The sequence below is a fragment of the Pavona decussata genome, unplaced genomic scaffold (assembly GCF_977016875.1).
Source record: "Pavona decussata unplaced genomic scaffold, jaPavDecu1.1 SCAFFOLD_143, whole genome shotgun sequence".
Classification (NCBI taxonomy): domain Eukaryota; kingdom Metazoa; phylum Cnidaria; class Anthozoa; order Scleractinia; family Agariciidae; genus Pavona; species Pavona decussata.
The window spans coordinates 1623601-1644598 of record NW_028145556.1 but is presented as its reverse complement, the minus strand read 5'-3'; the positions used below and the strand labels follow the sequence as shown (position 1 = coordinate 1644598).

General features: G+C 38.1%; 2 protein-coding genes across 2 annotated transcripts in view; one reads left to right on the top strand and one right to left on the bottom strand.

The window, feature by feature from the left end:
• Positions 1–20998, bottom strand: part of LOC146466535 (dynein axonemal heavy chain 8-like) — a 109027-nt gene that overhangs the window by 62864 nt on the left and 25165 nt on the right. The window contains exons 16-38 of the mRNA XM_085127027.1: positions 20585–20760; positions 20107–20197; positions 19895–19960; positions 18805–19017; positions 18416–18477; positions 16113–16164; positions 14852–14983; positions 14613–14722; positions 13974–14070; positions 13059–13256; positions 12006–12071; positions 11547–11639; positions 11334–11441; positions 10826–10917; positions 9631–9970; positions 4850–4984; positions 4285–4344; positions 3872–4036; positions 3391–3511; positions 2654–2874; positions 2212–2280; positions 1520–1618; positions 324–461 (exon numbers count right to left, since the gene is read on the bottom strand). Coding sequence (XP_084983153.1) covers positions 324–461; positions 1520–1618; positions 2212–2280; positions 2654–2874; positions 3391–3511; positions 3872–4036; positions 4285–4344; positions 4850–4984; positions 9631–9970; positions 10826–10917; positions 11334–11441; positions 11547–11639; positions 12006–12071; positions 13059–13256; positions 13974–14070; positions 14613–14722; positions 14852–14983; positions 16113–16164; positions 18416–18477; positions 18805–19017; positions 19895–19960; positions 20107–20197; positions 20585–20760 — 2904 coding nt within the window. The remainder of the gene's footprint in view (positions 1–323; positions 462–1519; positions 1619–2211; positions 2281–2653; positions 2875–3390; positions 3512–3871; positions 4037–4284; positions 4345–4849; positions 4985–9630; positions 9971–10825; positions 10918–11333; positions 11442–11546; positions 11640–12005; positions 12072–13058; positions 13257–13973; positions 14071–14612; positions 14723–14851; positions 14984–16112; positions 16165–18415; positions 18478–18804; positions 19018–19894; positions 19961–20106; positions 20198–20584; positions 20761–20998) is intronic.
• On the top strand, positions 7188–8978 carry LOC146466536 (uncharacterized). Its single transcript, XM_085127098.1, has one exon. The coding sequence runs from the start codon at positions 7222–7224 to the stop codon at positions 8854–8856; it is 1635 nt and encodes a 544-aa protein (XP_084983224.1). The 5' UTR covers positions 7188–7221; the 3' UTR covers positions 8857–8978.

Genomic DNA, 20998 nt, shown 5'->3' with positions numbered 1-20998 from the left:
TGTTCATAAATCAAGAACATGAAATTTGCTTAAATGGTGGGTGAAACATTTAACAGAGGTAAGACCGTCACAACTTAAGCAGTTGTAAAAGGAAAACCTAAACAAATTCAGGCTCGAAAAGGATATAATTAGTTTTGTTGTAACACTGATCAGAAATAAATTGTAAATCCATGGAGCAAAAATAATATCCTGGGTCTCTTCCTTTTCCAGCATTGTTTCAGAGAGAGCTAGCTAGAAGGTCAATGGCACCATCTCTTTCCCTCAATGTACATACAGTGTACGCCAATTCGTTCTCTGTTTCACCTAGAATAATAACAGCTTACCTCCTTTCCATCCTCGAGGGTACATGTGGAAAGTCCACCCCTCATTGAAAGCAAGACAGCTTGAATCTCAAACAGCATGACAGAAAGGCATTCTACATTCACTTTGTGGAACTCATCCATAAGGCCCCAGCAACCCTCCTACATGGAAAAGACAAGGAATTAATACCTTCACAGCTCAGTGAACTAGTGTGTTTCCACAACTTCACTCATCAGACTAGTACCCCATCAGATTGGTGCTAACTTCATTGTTGACTTTATGCATTTGTAGAATTATGAGGTGGTTGGTTGATTCTGTTCAATATACACTAGAAATTAATTCAAGAATCGCTGCATATCACTGCAATTCATATTATACAACTAATGTTATATATTAACTTTTCATAGAGGCTGCCAATTTAAAAGACAATACCCATTAATGGGTCACCCAACAAGATTGAGACAATGTTAAACTCAAGTAAACCGTTGGCCAGCAGTTCATTCTCACCATCATATGCAGGATGATATTGCTTTTACTGTGTTCTGCCTGTCAATGCTAAGTTACAAATGTTGAAATGGTCACGTTTCTTTTCCCTGTTCCTTCAATGTTGATTTTCAGTAACCCAAAGTGAAAGAAAACTGTGAATGCAACATTGCAGGAGGGAGGAGTGCAATTCGTGCTACTTTGAGGTGAGAGCATGATTTATGAGGCAGTTAAAATTGTGACTGGGCATGTACCTAATTGCCTTTGCTGATTAACCGTTGTTGCGGCACATGCCTTGGCAGATGTCCGTGTCCCTCCTTTTCAAGGCTACTGCCTAACAGGAGGCTGGTGGCCTGCGGCACCCAAGACAATGCTCTGGTCGCCTACATTTGTTGCAGCAGCACCTAACACTTCACATGTTGGGCTCCTTAATTCTCGGCTTTTGCCCTTGTAAGCTCCTTGAAATTTTTCTTAAGCAACAGCCTCATACTCCCATGATCAACGTTTAGTAATGAGTTTAAACTCAACTGAATTAACTCAACAATTCACTCCTCATCAGCTATTGTAAAACCCCTGAATTCTAATGTGCTTTATTATTAACATTTATGAATATGAAACGAAAGTTTAAAGGGAAAGTGGGAGCTAAAATGTCTTGTCGAAAAGAAATACCAAAGCTTGGAGCCTAGCTACACCTATGGATTATTTAAGGTCAAAATTACTAAGCCAATAAAAGTACCTCTGCTAAGCCAACAACAATCTTTCCTACTCCATTTGATGACATCCTAGGAGAACAACTGAGGGTGACAAGGTAGCGGCCCAGCAGTGATGCAAGACCCTATAAAGCAACAATCATGGTTACTTCCTTGAATCTGTTGTCATCAGTGTACCGTCAACTCCCTTTATTGCAGACACCCTTGGGACCGCGAGTTAAGTGTCCTTAAGAGTGAGAGTCCACAATAATAGGAATTTATTTCAGTCAAAAGTCTGTAATTAATTTTTGCCGGGGATTTAGCTGCTGTCCGTATTGTTGGGGCGTCCATATTAGCGAGGTGTCCACAAGGCAAGAGTTAACTGTGGTTAAAAAAAAAACATGCCGCAATTGAAGGATGATTTCTATTCGACAAATACACCACTACAAGAACTGTAAGTACACAAGGTTGCTGTAAACAAAGTTACATAACATATTTACAAAACTGTAACAATGCCTCTTTCATTGCGCCAACAACAACCATCTGTTCTTTATGACTTAATTTTTACCAGTTTACAATTGGACTGGCCCACAGGCAGCTAGTGTTAGTCTTGGTAGGCTTAACACCAAGTGGACACGTAAACGATAGGTGTGACTTTTGCTTTCTCTTTTGATTGCCATTCCAGTACTGCTGACTAAATAAGGCAAATATGGTTTGACAATAACTCAGAGTAAATTACCTTAACTGTCTCAGTTTTCCCAGTTCCAGTTTGTCCAACGAGAGAGCCTCCACAGAAATTCCAAATAGCCTGGTGAGTGAAAATCAGTGTAGCTTATTAGAGTATTTGTTAAAGGAGCAGCTAACTTCAGTAGTCTTATGCACAGCTCTTCCATTTGACCAGCTCCTCATGTGTCGCAGCCCTAATGCTTTGACTGTTCTATCACCGTTATTCAGTCACCACCAAGCTCCAAAGTAAAACAGAAAGCTGCATTTTCAATTTTGTAATTGAATGCAGATTTATGTTCTTAGACGGAGCACAATACTTAACACTGCTTTCTCTGCTAGAGTAAACAAAAGTCAAACAACCAAATGAAAAATTCTTGGAGCATTAAATGTACCTACGGGAACTATGCCTTACACAAAGCAGAACAAGTCCGTCCAGAAACTAAACATTAAATTACCTGTGTCAAGGTCAAAAAGCATCTCTCAGTCATGGGAGTGAGGGCAAGAGAAACATCACAGCCGTAAAATTCGTGACCATAGGGTAGCTGTGTGTCCAACATGTGGATGTAAAGTTCATTATCATCTGCACCATCTGCAGTGATTTTGGGAGGATCTGATGACAAAGAATGACCAGCGCCTCCTTCCAGTGAAGGCAGTGACTGTGATGAAGTTGTCTTTCCTGTAAAATCATAAATGTCCATTTGCACAAAAGGATGAGACTCAACTAACTCTGGTGTTTGTCGGCCATTCGAACCGGTCTTTTAGAGGTCTTTTTGAGAGATGCAGGTATAGAGAAAAAGAAAAACTGACCCCACCAAGACATCCAGCCAAAATATGTGCCATTTTGATAAACCTCCCTACCAGCTGGGATTTTTAAAAAGTTTTTGTTCTGTTTAAAACATTTGTTTGATTATACGGCCCCACAAGCTTCTAGCTTTAAATCTAATGGTGTATAAATAAATTTACTTTACTCTCAGGCTTTTATCTGTCCTGATCACATCACTTGCTAAATACAGTTATCACTAACTATCTTGAAGGACGTTTCAGCATAACAAACATGACCCAACAGCTTACCTGAAGAAGATCAGGTCCCAAGCTAAAACAGTTCAAAAACTTTCTAGCCTCAATGTAGTAGCTGAATCTCCCCTCCCCCATTAACTAGTTTAACTTATTGCAAACCACTGAATAAACTCACCAGGTGCACGACTGTTGTCTGTTCCATAAAATCTTATGTTTCTCTTCCACTCAAAATCTACTACATCTCTTAGTTTGCGTCGACTTAGATCTTCAAGAACATCTCTCAAGTACATCCCTTGCTGTGGATAATATGTTACACAGGAAGATCAAGAGATAACTAAGCATGAGAAACCATTTAAAACAAGCAACATTCAGTATTCTTCTAGAGCTAGGAGAAAATTTAGTAAACAAGCAGAGCCCTTGACTAACAAGCACACACACACACAAACACATGTTTAATAAACAAAGCTAAGAACTTGTAACATTCCCTAGAACTTGTAACATTCCTTATCGAAATCCTTTCTTTTGGCACTAAAATCTCTCTTTATAACCATCAAATGAGCAAATTGCCTCTTTCCTTTCACTCCTTTTACCATCACTTTTATCTTTTCAGAGACTGTCAAGTTTCTGAGAGTTGTTTAAGCTCCAAAAGTACTTACTGAGACCAAGGACTCAAGGCGAAGCTTATGATAAACAGTCATTGGAGTGTCAGTGTGTTTCCAGGAGCCTTTTGCAAGCAGATTGGGCAACTTGCTGATAAGGGACCAAAACCGACGTGATGCATTAGGTATTGCTTTACGATCAATGCGAATATCTCCAATTCCCTGTAAGAAAATAAAGATGCATCAAATTTGTAGCATACCACAACATTTGTTGAGACAACTAGTCCGGTTATAACTTAACTCCACCAGAGCAAATGTACAAACTTAAGTGAAAATTTGGTCAGGCTGGCTGCAAGCTGACCATTGCCTGACATCAGTAAAGGCATTTGGAAGTTCAAAAGCTGTAATACCAGCCAGCTGGATTCAACTGTTAAAGGCCACAACTTAAAACACTAACAGTTTTCACTTACAGACTCGCATTCCTTTGTCCATATGTACAGCAATCCTAGTCTACAGACCTGTGAAGGATACTAAAGACAAATACCATTAGAATATTACACAGTTCTTAGGAGCCATTCATTTTTACGTGGCGTGGGCTCCTGGGATTTGAGATGGGTCACATGAAAACAATACTTACAAGGGGTGACCACCTAACAAACTATGGTCACTAAAAGAATTAAAACAGTAACAAGAAATTAATTTGTATGAAGGCCTGTCAACTTCAACACCTGTCACGCCTGTGTACCCTTGAAAGAACCTTGATCTTACAAGTGATAGTGATGGTTGTAGGGTCATTTTACCATATCAAGTTGTCTCCAGGCAGATTTCTAAATCAAGAAAGGACTTTCTCCTACCCTGTCCCCAACCCCATTTGACTCAGATAGAGTTAATGGCACATTTAAAGCCTTCAAAGTGATCAACTCCCCTTATTTGATTGCAAATGCAAAATACATTTATTTGAAGGGGGCCCTGCATTGAGAACAACCACTTATCTAACATATAAATACAGTAATACTACACAGTTCCAAACCATACCTTTGAAATCCACTCCTCAATGCTATGCCCTGATTCAATTTCCTGAATGCAATCCACAATACAGGAATGTAGAGATTCATTGATACTTTTCAACAGTGCACCCAACCATGTGTCCACCCCAGAGACAAGAGGAACCTAAAATGTGAAAACAACTCTGACTTAATGATGAACAACACAAAACAACCAGCTAATTTAATTCAAGACAAAAACGCTGAGCTTTTTTCTAGTCTTTGGCTAATTGGTTACTTTAACACTGCTGCATGCTCTGAGTTCCTTTTTCACCTTTGCAAGTGTTCCTTTCTGCGTAAGCCAACATTCTAAATTGAAGGGCTTCCCGCAAAAGGGCCGTATATCACTTTTTAGTGATTTTTTTCCCAATGGATCTCGCTTTAATTTACATATGGATTTATTTTGACAGAAGAATGTCATTTTGTGACTTTTTTCATTGTTTTTGCTTCGTTTTAGAGAAAAACAGGACCAAAAATTGAGTCAGCGCACACACAAAAAAAACAGCGAAAAAAATCACAGAAGGACATCCTTTATGTCAAAACAAGTCCATAGGTAAAGAATTAGTGAGATCCTGCAAAAACGTTTCACCGAAAAAGAGATATACATCCCTTTTGCAGGAAGCCCTTCAATTGTAACTCCATCTGGGATCAATGCTTGCAAGAGGGGGGAGGGGGTAACAGGCTTTCAATGGCTATCAGGATTCTTATATCATTTGTTTGCTAAAATGCTATAACTTTTCCATGACTATTCAAGGCCATATGAAACAAAATCCATGACCGTAGAATACTGCAATTTCACACTACAAGATATATCTGTGACCTTTTTGATGGATGTATGGCCTGTTGATCTTTCAAAATATATGGTCAGGAAAATATATCATAAACAGTCACCATTTGGTACCATAATGTACAAGTATATAGATTATGAGGTCATTATTATTTTCACCAAAAGATCTAATTTTCCAAAACTTTCCAAGCCTTATTGCTTTCCTGGATTTTACAATATTGAAATTCCATGACTTTCAGGATTTCCATAACCCACATTAACCCTGGGCTAATTAATAATTATTCCACTAGGCTTCTGCGCATTGGATATGAGATGATACGCGCATAGCATCTCATTGGCTTTAATCATAATCAAAATTGTTTGACTTAAAACAATCAAGAAATATTTCTAAATCTTGCTGATTTCACTTTGTAAGAATAACCAGAAGGCAATTAAGGTTACCCGGGACCTTCAGAGGTGTCTCGCGTTTAAGCAATGTAGCGCGTCCAGTTTAAACTGTAGATACCTAAACCCCTATATAAAATTAAAGCTTATAGAGCTGCATGACTATCAAACCATGCCAAGAATTTTTCACGACCTCTAATCGCGAGCGTCCGAATCACCTTTTTAAAGCTACAAGTCAAATTGAAGAAGCAAAGACTTAGAAAAACATTTGACTATAAAAAATTGCGATAAAACGTTTCGTAAAAACATTATAAAAAGGTTAAAAAACACGACGTTTCGATGTACATTACATCATTATCAAGTGAAATTAAAAATGCAAGATTGCGGCTATAAATACAAAAATGGACAATAGATATTAATTAAAATAGTAGCATTGAAGAATGCTACCGGTTAAACAAAAAGTTTCGCACGTATAGAGTCCGTTTGAGTGTTCAAGCAAGGCTTAAGTTTCTTGATGTACAGCATTTCAAATACCAAACAATCAAATTTGCTCTGACACTTTCTCAAGATGTTAAAATGGCCCTGATTCAATAGGTGTTTGCTCCCGTGAGCTTCAAGAAAATGTTTGCCAATTGCCGAGTTCTTGTGCTCAGCAACGCGTTGAAAAAGGTGTCTGGCTGTATAGCCGACATAATCTGCATCGCACAGATCACATGCAAAATAGTAAACAACGCATTGCTGATTCACAATCGACGGCTTAACTTCCCTAGGCTTAAGATCATGTTCTAATTTCCTACTAACAAAAACTGGCTGCAATATGGGGCCAATCTTATTACTTAGGTCGTTAAATTGCCTGCGAACCGCATTGGCAGCTACTTGATCCTTAAAAGGAAGGATAATTCTGATCTTACGACCGCCTTCAGGCTTCTCTTCCGCTGCCTGTTCCGATACATTACGAAGAAAATTACTAATGATGGAATCTATGAGAGCCCTAGGATAATCTAGGCGACTGAAAATTGAGCGCAATTTGTTACATTCTAAATTGAAGCTCAACTCTACGCTCAATCGCCTTGAACTATATCCATCGTACAAGCCCCAAACCACCAAAGGCTCTTTTGAATGCTCTTAATCGCTTGAAGAAACGTAACGACATCATAATCACCAAGCCTGATAAAGGTTCTGGCGTAGTGGTAATGGACAAGACCGAATACATCCGTCTTCTAAGCGCTGCTTCAATCGATAACACTTCTAAGTTCGTACATGTTGATGAAAAGCGACCAAAGAGGCGTGGACGTCCAGCTCAACATTTCCACCCGCTCTTACAGAAAGAAAAAGAGTTGCGCACAGCCTTACGTCAAATTCTACCTGAAGAGATCGCTAACTCGCTTTCTCCGAAGAGTTCCAGATTGTCACACTTGTATGGCCTTCCGAAGACCCATAAAGCCACACTGAGTATGAGACCCATTTTATCAGCAACTGGCGCCTACAATTACAATCTCGCCAAATGGCTCGAAGAGAAACTTAAGCCACTCTCCATCAATGACTACACAATCACTGATGCCTTTGCTTTTGCTGATGAAATCCGTACCATTTCCGTGAATGAGGATGACATCTTAGTCTCCTATGATGTGACATCACTTTTCACCAACGTACCTTTGAGTGAGACGATTAACATCCTAGTCCACAAAGCGTTCACCAACGATTGGTTCAACAAGACCTACGGCCTTAACTTGCAGAAGGATCAGCTTGCCAAATTACTGGAAATTGCTACAACCAACCAGCTTTTCCAGTTCAATGGTCTTTTGTACGAACAGACTGATGGGGTGGCCATGGGCTCCCCTCTTGGTCCTCTGATGGCTAATGTTTTTATGTGTCACCTGGAAGAGAAGCTCTCCCGTGATGGTCTGATGCCTGACCTGTACAAACGTTACGTGGATGATACCCTGGCTAAAATGCCTAGTGGTGACGCTGCCTCTGAGTTTCTCAATACTCTGAATGGTCTCCATCCCAGCATGAAATTTACAATGGAACTCCCTGTCAGTGGTAGGATTCCTTTTATTGGCATTGAAATCATCAAGTGTGGGACTAAACTTGAAACTCAAGTTTACAGGAAACAAACGAACAGTGGCTTACTCTTGCATTACCATAGCCATACCGACAAACGATACAAGGTGTCTTTAGTGAAAACAATGTTACATCGCGCGTACGCTCTATGTTCCACAACAGAAGCTTTCAATTTAGAATGTAACAAATTGCACTCAATTTTCAGTCGCCTAGATTATCCTAGGGCTCTCATAGATTCCATCATTAGTAATTTTCTTCGTAATGTATCGGAACAGGCAGCGGAAGAGAAGCCTGAAGGCGGTCGTAAGATCAGAATTATCCTTCCTTTTAAGGATCAAGTAGCTGCCAATGCGGTTCGCAGGCAATTTAACGACCTAAGTAATAAGATTGGCCCCATATTGCAGCCAGTTTTTGTTAGTAGGAAATTAGAACATGATCTTAAGCCTAGGGAAGTTAAGCCGTCGATTGTGAATCAGCAATGCGTTGTTTACTATTTTGCATGTGATCTGTGCGATGCAGATTATGTCGGCTATACAGCCAGACACCTTTTTCAACGCGTTGCTGAGCACAAGAACTCGGCAATTGGCAAACATTTTCTTGAAGCTCACGGGAGCAAACACCTATTGAATCAGGGCCATTTTAACATCTTGAGAAAGTGTCAGAGCAAATTTGATTGTTTGGTATTTGAAATGCTGTACATCAAGAAACTTAAGCCTTGCTTGAACACTCAAACGGACTCTATACGTGCGAAACTTTTTGTTTAACCGGTAGCATTCTTCAATGCTACTATTTTAATTAATATCTATTGTCCATTTTTGTATTTATAGCCGCAATCTTGCATTTTTAATTTCACTTGATAATGATGTAATGTACATCGAAACGTCGTGTTTTTTAAAGTCAAATTGAATTTTGTTTTTTGCTAATTTAATTTGCTCCTCAGTTTCCTGACCCAAAGCGCTAGAAAAACGTGTCTGCGTTTTGCCATATTCAATCGCAGTGAAAAGTTGTAGAGCATTTTTGAAATAGGATGAAAAAAATGTGGAGTAATCGTACAAAAATCACTCTCGGAGAAAAAATATTTCGAAAGAAAAAATTCGCAGACACATTTTTGTTGTTTACATGTTAAATTAGCTACTGTCCAAATTTGAAGGCAAACGAACAAATTCCTTTTGGGTTTTAGCTCTTTGAAGTGGCTCCTCCAAGTGAAAAAAATTTATTCGAGAAAACAGCGCTCAAAATTCGGCAATTCATTTTATTTCAAAATTCTTGGTTTAGTTGGATAGCCAGCTCTATAAGCTTTAATTCGATATAAGGATTCAGGTATCTACAGTTTAAACCAGACGCGCTACATCGCTTGGACGCGAGACACCTCTGAAGACACCTCTGAAGGTCCTAGGTAACCTTAAATGGTTGCTATTACTCAGGAAAGGTATAATGCCGAGCATATACCAGGGCCCCTAAACCAATCAAAACACTAAAATTGCATTTTACCATAATCCAGTTTGTAATAATAAGTGTTCCTCTCACAAGACAATTACCTTTGTCTTTAGTTCCAAAGTCTCTCCTTGCTCGGATGTTACAGCCACAGCCACACTTTTTGGCAGATGGCTATGCCAGTCAGACTCAGCATGCCGCGTGTCTGAGTTTGAGGGAAGGAGACTTGACCTGCGCACATTTGATTCTGAATCCTTTGCAACTTGTACAAGAATGTCAGAAATCTTCCTGAATTTCCCTGAGTCATGGCCTGCAACTGGAGAGGCAGTATCCTCTCTAGCACTTCTGTTCCTCCATGAACTTAGCATAGCACTCTTCTTCACTGAGACTGGCTCCGGTTCTTGCTGGATTAATGTCACATCATGAACACTATTAAAGATGCATCTACAGAAAAGTAAGAGAGGTGATAAAATGTTTGAAATTTAATAGCATGCAGATGAGTTCCTAATAAGCTGTTTTATTTCATTAACATTGACTTGATATGTTTTCTATATTGACTGGCATAAGGATTAAAAAAGCTGATACTCCAATCGTTTAACTAAAGAGTTCACAAGTAAGTAAATTATGATCATCCAGGTGAGTGTAGTCCTGAGAAGGACTGTTTGAGGTGACTTTGACTGACATTTTAACAACCTAAACAAAGTCATCGTTCGTAAATGGTGCTCAGGTTAACAACTATTTGGACAACGTTTTCAACAAGAACAACAATAACAAGGACTTTGTTAGAAGTAACACTTACAAGGACACTGAACCTAACGTCACAAACAAGGACGTGACTCCTGTAACTACTGTAATTATACCTTCTGTAAATTGGGGCCAAACATGCTTTTTTAGAGATAACCTAAAATTTAAATTTTATTTCATAGTAACTACTCATTTTTCAGAGACAATAAATAATAACGCAATAATAATTCGAAAAAACTGTAAAATACAAAACAAAGTATGGCATTCTTCCGACATTGAATCAAAATTACTTCCAAAAAATGCATGGTTAACCCCAATTTTCTTTTAGATTGCAAAATCCTTCACAACATCAACTCTTCCTGCATCGTCATGAGTTGTTATTTTAGATAAAGAATATATAAATCATGGATTGATGACATTGAACAGCAGTGACTACTAACAATAATTTTCCAAATCAAGCAGAGTGCCTTCCAAGCAGTAAGTAAGTCACACATTTATGTTAAGGTAACATAAACATATTTTACATTCATGTCAATTAAAACCGTTCCTACTTACTTGAAGTGGGGTCTCACAGAATCCAAACTGTAGGGCTGGCTTAGGATTGCTAACAAAACAGGATCATTCACAAAACAGAAGCGAGGAAAAACCTGTAAGACAAGAAAACAGCATCAGTACATTGTTACAACTTTCTGCATGCCAAAAATATTCAATCAATCAATCAATCAATCAATTAATCAATGTTGGTTTTTGTGGAGAGCTAGGGGAAAACTGGAGTACCCGGAGAAAAACTTCTTGGAGCAAGCACGAGAACCAACAACAAACTCAACCCACACATAACGCTGAACCCTGAGAATTGAACCCGGGCCACACTGGTAGGAGGTGACTGCTATCACCACTGCGCCATCCCTGCTCCTCCAAAAAAAAAAAAAAACTTTAAGGATCAGTTTTTGACGTTCCTTTATCCAGGATGTATTGTATAACGATTCCATCCATATATAGGCGTTCTTTTATCTGGAATTTATCTCTACAAAGATTTCATTCACACATAGTCAATTCCCCTTACCTTTCGTTTCGAGTCCAAGAATCCTACAAGTGATTTGAAGCAGATCTCCAGCTCTTCACCCAGATGCTTCAACATTTGGCTCTTCGGAACATCTCCACCAACACAGCACTATGGACAGATAGATGGCCAATAATGTCAAGGCAGATTAAGACAAAACTAGCATTTCATTGCACCAGACAGTATAATTTTGCACATGATCTGTTACAGCTTTACCTGCAGGACGTTTCTTGTTTCATAAGCTCTCTTCATCATCTTCATGTAACTCTTGTCCACTCTTGCAAAACGGTTGTATTCTTGAGGAAGATCCTACAAACATGGACATTATGATAGATGAATAACACAACATAAACAACTTGTATTTCTCTCTCCCTACTCAAAAATGGCCTATCTTAGCAGTCCCTGTAGCAACTTTCAGAAAGCACAGAGAAGCAATCAAACTGCTCCTTTACATTGCAGGCGAGCTAAGCCATAGAATAAAGTTTACTTAGTTATTCTCTAAAAAAGAACTTCTATGGTTCTAAAAGTGTTTAAAGTCAGCTTCCGAACCAGCTTGCAAGAGAACTGTTGTGGAGATTGCACAACTTCATTTTATAGTGATGGGGTATGCCCCAGTGGGACTGAACGTAAGTAAGTGGGGTTGAGGACCTCAAGTACTTCAGACTCGTGTATTACCTTTGCTGTTCCTCCATGACTGAAGACCTCTTCAAGATGTTGCCAAAGATCCTGTACTGTCAACCACTAAATGAGAAGTAACAAGTGGTACATTGACACATTGATAAGGAAAGTTATGTAATTTCCATAGCCTTTACAAATGGACAAATGATGAGTATTCATAAAAGGGGAGCATTATTCTGGCCCTCTGTGACATGAAGTGACCAGAAGTATCACTACTCAGGTTCATGTGAGGTAGACAGATATGTGTCATTAACTTTAACTGATTCACCAGTAACATCACGTTTCACGCTTTTATACCACGTGAGTTTAAGAGCCAATGAGAAGCGTTTATTTCCATGTGCTTGAGCGGACGTTTTTGTAAGTTTGTCTGACCAGCCTTTTGTCGCCTTAAAGAGTTTACTTTACTCTGAGAGTCCTTTACTTATGCTCCACTTAAACTGGATCTTAACATCACTATGTATAAGTATAATTACAATTTGAGGTCACAAAGAACTAGCTTTCTGGATGTCTTGAGGGCAGGGATGGAAAGAGCATTGCCCATTCCAAAAGGGTTTTCTGCACAAACCATGTTCTCAGGAATTCTTCACCAGTGCAGAACTTGTTTTAATCATATAGCTAAATCTTTCAATGATACACCCTTCATCGAGAGCTCACAAATGACATATCAAATGAGCCGTTTAACGGCAAAATAATATTTTTAATGCAATGTGTTGTAGACGTGTTCAGAAACATACATGTTGCCACCAAAAACAGTTTAAAATAAATTATCTAGAGCTCAATGCTTCCAAACAAAAAGCATTTCAAAGAATAAATCTTTGCCTTAAGTCCCCATTAAAAATGGTTTTATTTTAAGGTCACTTTTCAAGCCAGTTCATAACAACAGGAAAGACACCAGCGAATGAACCACCAACCTCCAACCCTCATCCATGTTTCCACAACTCTACACACATCATATCATTGAAGAACTTATCCTTGACATGGCATATATGCATCTACTAGGGAAGGGTTCAGTTAGTTATTTGCTTCTCTTTAATACTACCCTTCTCATACCTGTTCCAAGACTTCACTGATTTCCTTTAATTTGATGGCCCAAGCTGCTGCTTCATCACGGAGAGGTCCTATGTGGCGTGATGTCAGCATCAAAGCAAGGGTGGCTTGTGCATCCTCCAAGAGGTCCAACAAGTGTTCTGTATTACTGTGACTTAAGCACACCAGTCCTCGGTTCTTGAAATTTTCAAATGTAAGAACCTGCAGAGAGTAGAGTGTATGGGTTCAAAATATGTTTTTTCAAGACCAGCCACCAACTGGGATTTAGCTTGGTTTTTGAGGAATACTTGCTTAAAAGTGAAACCAGTATACATAGAATATCGTTAGTGCAATAAATAAGGGATGTGACCTATGAACTGTGAAAGTAGTTTAAAAAAGGTATACTGTCGAATCCATTATAAAGGGTGCATTCTTTTGGGCCTACTCTAGCTATTCTTATTCCAGTTTGGGAATAACAGAATACATGGAATTTCAATTTCGAAAAGAACGCTCCTTAAATCTGGGAACGAGATACCCATGGCAGAGTTGACCTGAGAACTACTATGTCTGCACGAATGAGTGGCCGCATAGGATTTCCCGCCAAAAATTTCCTAAAAGGACGTGCATTCTGTCTCTTCCGAGTGAACCATATTCCTTCCATTCTGTTCATTCTGCTATCAGGAGCAGAATGAACAGAATGATATCCCATTCATTCCGAAAACGGAATACCTCCCAAAAGAACACAAATACCATCTATTCTGAGCATTCCTGTTCCGGAATAGTCCCAAAAGAATATGCCCAAAGTATGCGAGGGCTAATACAATCTTAAACGTGTTGGACTGTGACGTGAAAAAATTTTTAAACAGAACAGGCTATGTGTGAGTAGCATATGGGGGCACCCTGTGTGAAGTGTAAGTAGTATAGTGGAGTACTATGCACCTGCTCTGTCCACTCTTCCTCAGTGCTCCTCATTTTTGCCTCCAACTCCAGCTCCCTGCTTGCACATCTGCAGATCTCTTCAATAGCTGCTTGGTGTCTAAAACAAAGTCAGTAAGATCTTGATTGTTACCTTGCCAAGCCCAACAACAATCATCTGATGATGTACAACATACACCTACTCATTTCAACCTAGACAATTCTTTCTGTCTAAATGTAACAAGTCTATGAATTGATTATAAATGGTTAATTAAGGATGGTGCCGTCTTTTTACATCTGTGCATACATTCTGCACATCTTAGGATGGTCTGAGAAACTAGAATTTCTTGAGAATTGTGCCTAGTAACACAAAGGTAGCTTTTCTGCTTTTCCTGAATAGTCATAAACTGCGCAAAAAATACCTCTGTATTAGGAAGCACTCTCCTTAAATGATAGCAATTCCAATGTCTTGATGAAAGTGTTTTTATAAACTGGTCTAGTTATTTAATACTTATTATAAAATACACGTAACAATAGAATTGGATAACAACATAAACCATCTATTTACAGAAGGGACTTCTGCTTCTTTACCAGTTGGAATCAGTAACAAAGAAAAAGAGAAAATAACAGAGAGAGACATGCTGGTTTGCCTCTACCACTTACTGCAGTAATCCAATGTCCAGAAGATGAACAAGTTTGAAGATGTGTGCTTCAAGCTGGAATGATGACCCTGTGACACTCATAACTTGTAGCCAATGTCGATTTCGAATCTCCTACAAAATTAAAAGGAATGCATATAAATTTCCTTTCTACATGTCCCTTCCAGTGAAATAATTTCATGACCTTTGACTTGTTTCTGTCTGCAAAAACACAACTGTCAATAACGTATAAATTATCTATACCTTGGAGTTGAGTTTGTGCAGAATTGGAAAGACATCTAAATAATGTTTGATGGCATCCCTCATTTCTTTGTAGGCATCCCACTCTTGTATCCTTTGTGGTAAACGAAGGCATTCCTGCCAGTAATGCTCCATCTATATATAAACAATCACACCTTTTTGGTTACTAAAATGTATACAATGACTGCATGGGCTAGCACAATCTTGAGAGTCAAGTGAACATTGAAGACATTTTGTCTGTTTTGTCTCTTGACATGTCCGGACTGGTCAGCCAAGTCATTCTGTCATTGTTCAGAAAAGTGATAGCTGTCAATTATTTTGAAACGCTGAACAGTAATTGTGAATATTTTGACAAACATCTTGAGAAATTTGATGGATTGGAAACAAAACACATCCAGAGCAACACATTTATAAACTGATCTATCGCTACGACAAGCAATTTTGATGTGCAGTTTCAACCTGAATGGCTAAGTAACACTTCTCCATCTTTATTATCAGTTTACTAGGCAGTAACCTGATTTATTTGTTATTTGATAGCTCACAATCATTGTCACACATTACTTAGGGTTCTTGAAGAAATTCATCAGGCTAGTAGAAGATAAACAGTCGATTTAAATGTTCTTGCATCATAGCCAGTCTTATATTAACGTCTTATTAATGCTGACAGTTTTGATGACTGTCAGCCATCTTTATCAAAACTTGAAAAACAGGAAAAGTGTCAGAAGCCTTTTTAAGGCTTCTGAAGGTGTTAATTATTGCGATAAATGCAAAATTCACTCTGTAGACGCCCCCTCCCCCCTTGGTTTGGGTATGGAGATCGCTTGTGGGAGAAAGCTGATAGGCTCCCTCGTCCCTGTTCATAGTAGGAGTGTTTGATCTAATACATATGCTTTCCTTAATCCATCACTTAAACTTGTCGCTTTCCTGCTCAACTATTTCACTTGCTTCCCAATTCATAATATGATTGTTCTGACAGACGTGGTCTGTTATGGCTGATTTATGCTGTTCATGTTCAGCTGATTTTCAGCTGTGTAAATGAAAATGAGCCTGTGCTCGTTCCCCCAGGACTAGTCTCTTCTTGGGGAGGATTAAAACCACAAGAGCATGGGGGAAATTGAAGGTTCTTCAGTTGATATAATTTTGAGCAAACATCATAAACAAACCCCTTCCAAATCATAACCCATGCAACACTAACATTTTCACAAACGTTACGTCTATAATCATGCTAAAAAAAGGTATAATTCAAAGGACTTTATCAATTTACCTCCTGGTTTGCGACTATCAAGTCCACTTCTGACCACAATGTATCCCTAAATCTAAACACCAAGATAGTCTTAATTCGAGATAGATAGATACTTTATTATAACCACCATTGCAGCCATAAGCTGAATTACGGGATATTTACAAAGAGATAATAATAACAAAGAGAAAAAAGAAAATTATCTACATCTTAAAAACATGGCTAAAATATAATAACAAAGTTAATATAGTTATGTACAACTCATTCTAGTCATAACAGTTAATCTACACGTATTAATCACAGATGCCAGTGTCCAATCAAAAGCATTTCAATATTATAATTGTTCAAGTAATAACCTTTAGCAGAGATTATGTAACACTAACTGAATCAACCCCATCAGTACGTAAATTATGATCATCTGGGTGAGTGTAGTCCTGAGAAGGACTGTTTGTGGTGACTTTGACTGACGTTTCAACAACCTGAGCGGATGTTATCTTTAGAGTCAAGTGAATTGTGGAACGTCAGTAAGTGGTATATATGTCTCTGGTTGTTAACCTGATCGGTCAACAAAGTCGAGATGTTGTTGGTCATATTTGTCAGACATGACTCCTGGGTTCAAACCATTTACAGTTTTGAATCAACCCTCATAAGCATTAACAACTGAAAGTCGCACAAGTTTTAGCCTTGCCGCACAATGAGTAAAAGAACTGTACATATCATGGTGCCAAAACAACACCAATCACCCAAGTAACAGCCCAAGATTTGCACAAGTCATTCAAAATGTAAGTAAAGTTGCGCCAACACATCAGTCAGAAGTTTCCTTGCTGCTTTTGAAGTAAAGAACTTGAATTTAAGAATTTCAGGGGTTTCATTAAGATTATGAACAGGTGGTAAAAAGTTACCCGGTAGTACACCTGGTCAGCCTCGTTAACTTGGATATTTTGTTTTATGGACAGGGTCAGACTGGTTGTTAATTTAAGCAGCAGGTAAAGTCATGTTCACAGACGGTCAATTTGCCCTGTGCCCGGCCCTTCACAAAACCCCTGGAGCTTGCTCAGTTTGGTTGTCCTAAACAAAGTGCCAAATGTAGAATGCATTGTGTTATATTATTTTAGTATAATTACACAGGTGATTATAGAGATTCTGTTGATCTGATTGGTCGAGGATTGCATCATATCCTGCTATAATCACCTTGCGCGAGGTGATTATAGTGGGAGCACTAACTTTCAAAATGGCCGCTTAGCTATTTGTTGACATTTCTGAAAAAGAAGTAAATAGGATGAAAGAAAATGCAATTCCGAAAGGCACTGAAGATGCAGCTAAGTCCGAGGTGATACTTTTCGAAGGCAAGAGATGAACATTTTGCTTATTGTAATAAAAAACCTTTGTAAATTGCATGTTGTCGATCTCGATGACTTAAAATGAAGACAACAAATTAAGTTAAATTCGAGCACGATTTTCTTTAATAACAGAATGATTTCACAAACAAAACGAGTTTAAGACAGAATTTGAAAGCATGGAAGTAAACAAGATGAATAAATGTCTCTGTAAGTTTTACGTTTCAGTGAGGAGAAAAGAACAGTTTTTATAATCTGAAAACTGTTTGTTGTCGGTTCGAGCGGCTCGACACCACCATCTAAAGTCACCGCCTCACAACAAAATATTTTCATCTGCGACAACCGTGTACTTGTTTAGTGAAGCCAGTAAATGACTTAATTCCTACCTGAAGCAGCTTATCTCCGAGGGAAATTTATAAACGTCCGTTGACCGGCGAAGCCATCATGTCAACAAGAAATTGTGCAATAAAATGCTATCGCTAACACTTGTGATCCCGGCTCGAGTTTAACACCAAACAGCCTGGTTCATCTCCATCTATTTTGGTAAACGGGTCGGAGAAACCCAACATTCATTCACACTGAAGTCAGTGCTTCGTCTCAATGAAGCGGCAGTTAAAGAATACTGACATTCTGCTTGAGGCCGTGTGCAGTTTATCGATTGTGCATGTGATTTCGATTGAGCATGTGATCAGCAGACTGCGCGTCTCTGTTCATTGACGCGTGACGATTTGAAACAATCAAACAAAATCGACATTTTTTGGACGGTACTTGTTTTTCTCTGATAATCACCTGAGTAATTATACTAAAACAATTATTCGCCTCAGGCTCAGTAAATATTGGTGAATATTCCCCTCGACTTTGTCTCGCGGAATATTCACCAATATTTACTTTGCCTTCGGTGAATAATTGTTAAATATCAACAATCAACAAGTCAAGCCAAACAAGGAAATGCTTAGGAGGCATGTAAATTAATTTAAAAATTTTACAAACCTTTGATCAAATGAGATAAACTGTTGAAATAAGCCATACAGTAATCCAAGCAACTCCAGTTCCTTTAAGAAAGAAAAGGCACTTTTTTTAACAGTATTCCATACCACACAGTAGCAACTACAAATGAACACAGAAGTGCCAAATCACACCGTTAATGCTAGGAAAAATGGGACAATTGTAAGTCTTCCAAAAGTGAAAATCAAGTTTGCTTCTCAGAGTTTTTACTTTTTAGGAGCTTCAGTCTTTAATTCTTTACCTTTAACTATCAGACAGATTGACTGTAGGGCACTTTTTAAGAAATCTTTAGATGGATACTTTCTTTTTATATAAGTATAGTTAGTGTTAGTTTTATGGTTTCTTTTAATTCATCTTTAATTCCATTATTGTACCTCTCCTGTTTTATCCAGTTCAGGAAAAGGTGTTGGAACAATACCAAAGAGAAGCTGAACAGAATCAAGTGTTTTTCGTTTGGCTTCAAACTGAGTGTAGCGTTGTTGGAAGTCATGAAGACGTGCTACAGCCTCTGCTGGTCGGACTCCTGGAACCCCTGGGCCTTGTGAGTCAAAGCTGTTCCGGAACTGAATCACATTCACAACAAATGCCTGCAAAAGAAAATTAAGTTCTCAAACTCATTTTAATAATTATTTATTCATCAAGAGAAAATAAAGAAAATCACCACTGTAACCATAGTTTGGGTATGTCTTCCTTATAACCATAAAATTTTGCCAACTTTAGCCTTGAATTTCTCCAAGAATTATTGATCATTTGAGAAGCCACATCAAACACTTAAAAGTGTGTTTCATCAGATATCCAAACACCTCAAAGTCATTTAAAAAACTCGACACAACTTCTCGTGTTTGATATATTACATCAGATTAAATTTTCCCACTGACTAAAATTTAATGACTAAGTGACAAAAATGAAAAAGCGTTGTTGACCGCAAGTACATATTTCACCTTGGAAGAGTAATAGTCACAAATAAATGCTAAATATTTTCATATTTGACCCTGATCCATGTACTGTCAGAATTCTCTCAAAATTATGATCATGAAGTTTCTGAAGGCAAGTAAAAAAAATTGAACCAGTTATGTGGCCTTGCTCACCAAGAGTCCCACATAATCTAGCTTGAAAGCGAAGGCAAAAATGTATGCAGGAAAGTCGTGACATAAAGCTGTCTATTTATAAGGATAATTGCCTCATTGAGTCTTCCCCCGTAACTCAATGGTTAAGCATCCAACATCATGTTTGACTCCAGTTGGCAGGACTCAGTGTTTTTTTTTCCTGATTCTATTTTGACTTAAGAACATTTCTTCATTAGTTCACTTATCCAAATTGTCGCTATTTCCCTTATCATATGATAAAAGTGGCAAATAAAATAAGTCTAGCCAACTTTGCCAAGTGTATGCCACTGTTGAAATGACTGTAAGTCCACAAACCAAGGGCATGAATTATTCTTCTTTCAAAAATCTTTATCCTTACCTTGACTTCTTTGTCAAGCTCTTGTTCAAACATTCCTCGCTTTTGAACTAACAGCTCATCTCTAACCTACAATGATTAAAAACAGAATCTTTAACAAAAAGATGCAACATCAAAACCAAAACCAACTGTCTGATAACTCAAGAACAACAAGCTTTATTTTTTATATTTATTTGTATATTAAAATTCATCTTTAGTTAGGAACATTGACTTACTCTTTCAGCTAGTTCCATTAATTTGATCCACTCATCACGCAGATTGTCAACTTCTTCTACTTCCCTTCGCGGTAAACACAAATTGTACTCCCTGCAAAGCAGAAAATATGTGGTCATTTTATTTTGGTTAACATGCAGCAATGTAATGGGCAGAACTACAAAATGAACATTGATTAAAATTGTTTGCAAAAAGAAAAATAACACTACACTGTATCTTGTACATAAAAATGCCAATGGTGGCTTAGATGCCACAGCTGAGACATTCAATTTTTTGGGCTAGTTTTGAGTTTTTATGAATAGAAATACTTAGATGAAATTTTATATCAGTCAGTACTACTGAATGATTTCAAACAAAAAAAATATTTGCAAACAATAGGCAACATCATAACCTGGCTTTTTTTCTGTTCAACAAAAATATTCTTTTCATCAACTGTTATTTGCTCAGTTTTGGGCATACAGGTGAAATATGTGCCAGTACCTTAACTTTGCATATATATTCTCCACAGGTAGATAGATGTCATCAATAGTGTTCTCCATGTCACCCAGTTCTTGAAGAAGTTGAAAGGCACTGTTGAGTTCATCCAAAGTGACGACTGGCTGTGACAGACGTTCGTAGATGCTATTCCTGTGAGTGACAATCTTGTCAAGTTCAATCTGAAACAAACAAAACAAACATGTTGTATACACTTGTGGTTTAAGATTACAAAATTCATTAATAATTGACGAAGACAAAACAAAGGGAATCACTACTGTGAATGAGGTTTTGAAATGTGATCTTAATTGCCATAAAATTTAGTGAATGTTTTGCTTAAATTACTTCAAGAATTATTTAAGGTTTGAGAAGCTACCTGTATATCAAACACTTGAAAGAGTGTTTCATCCAATTTTCAAA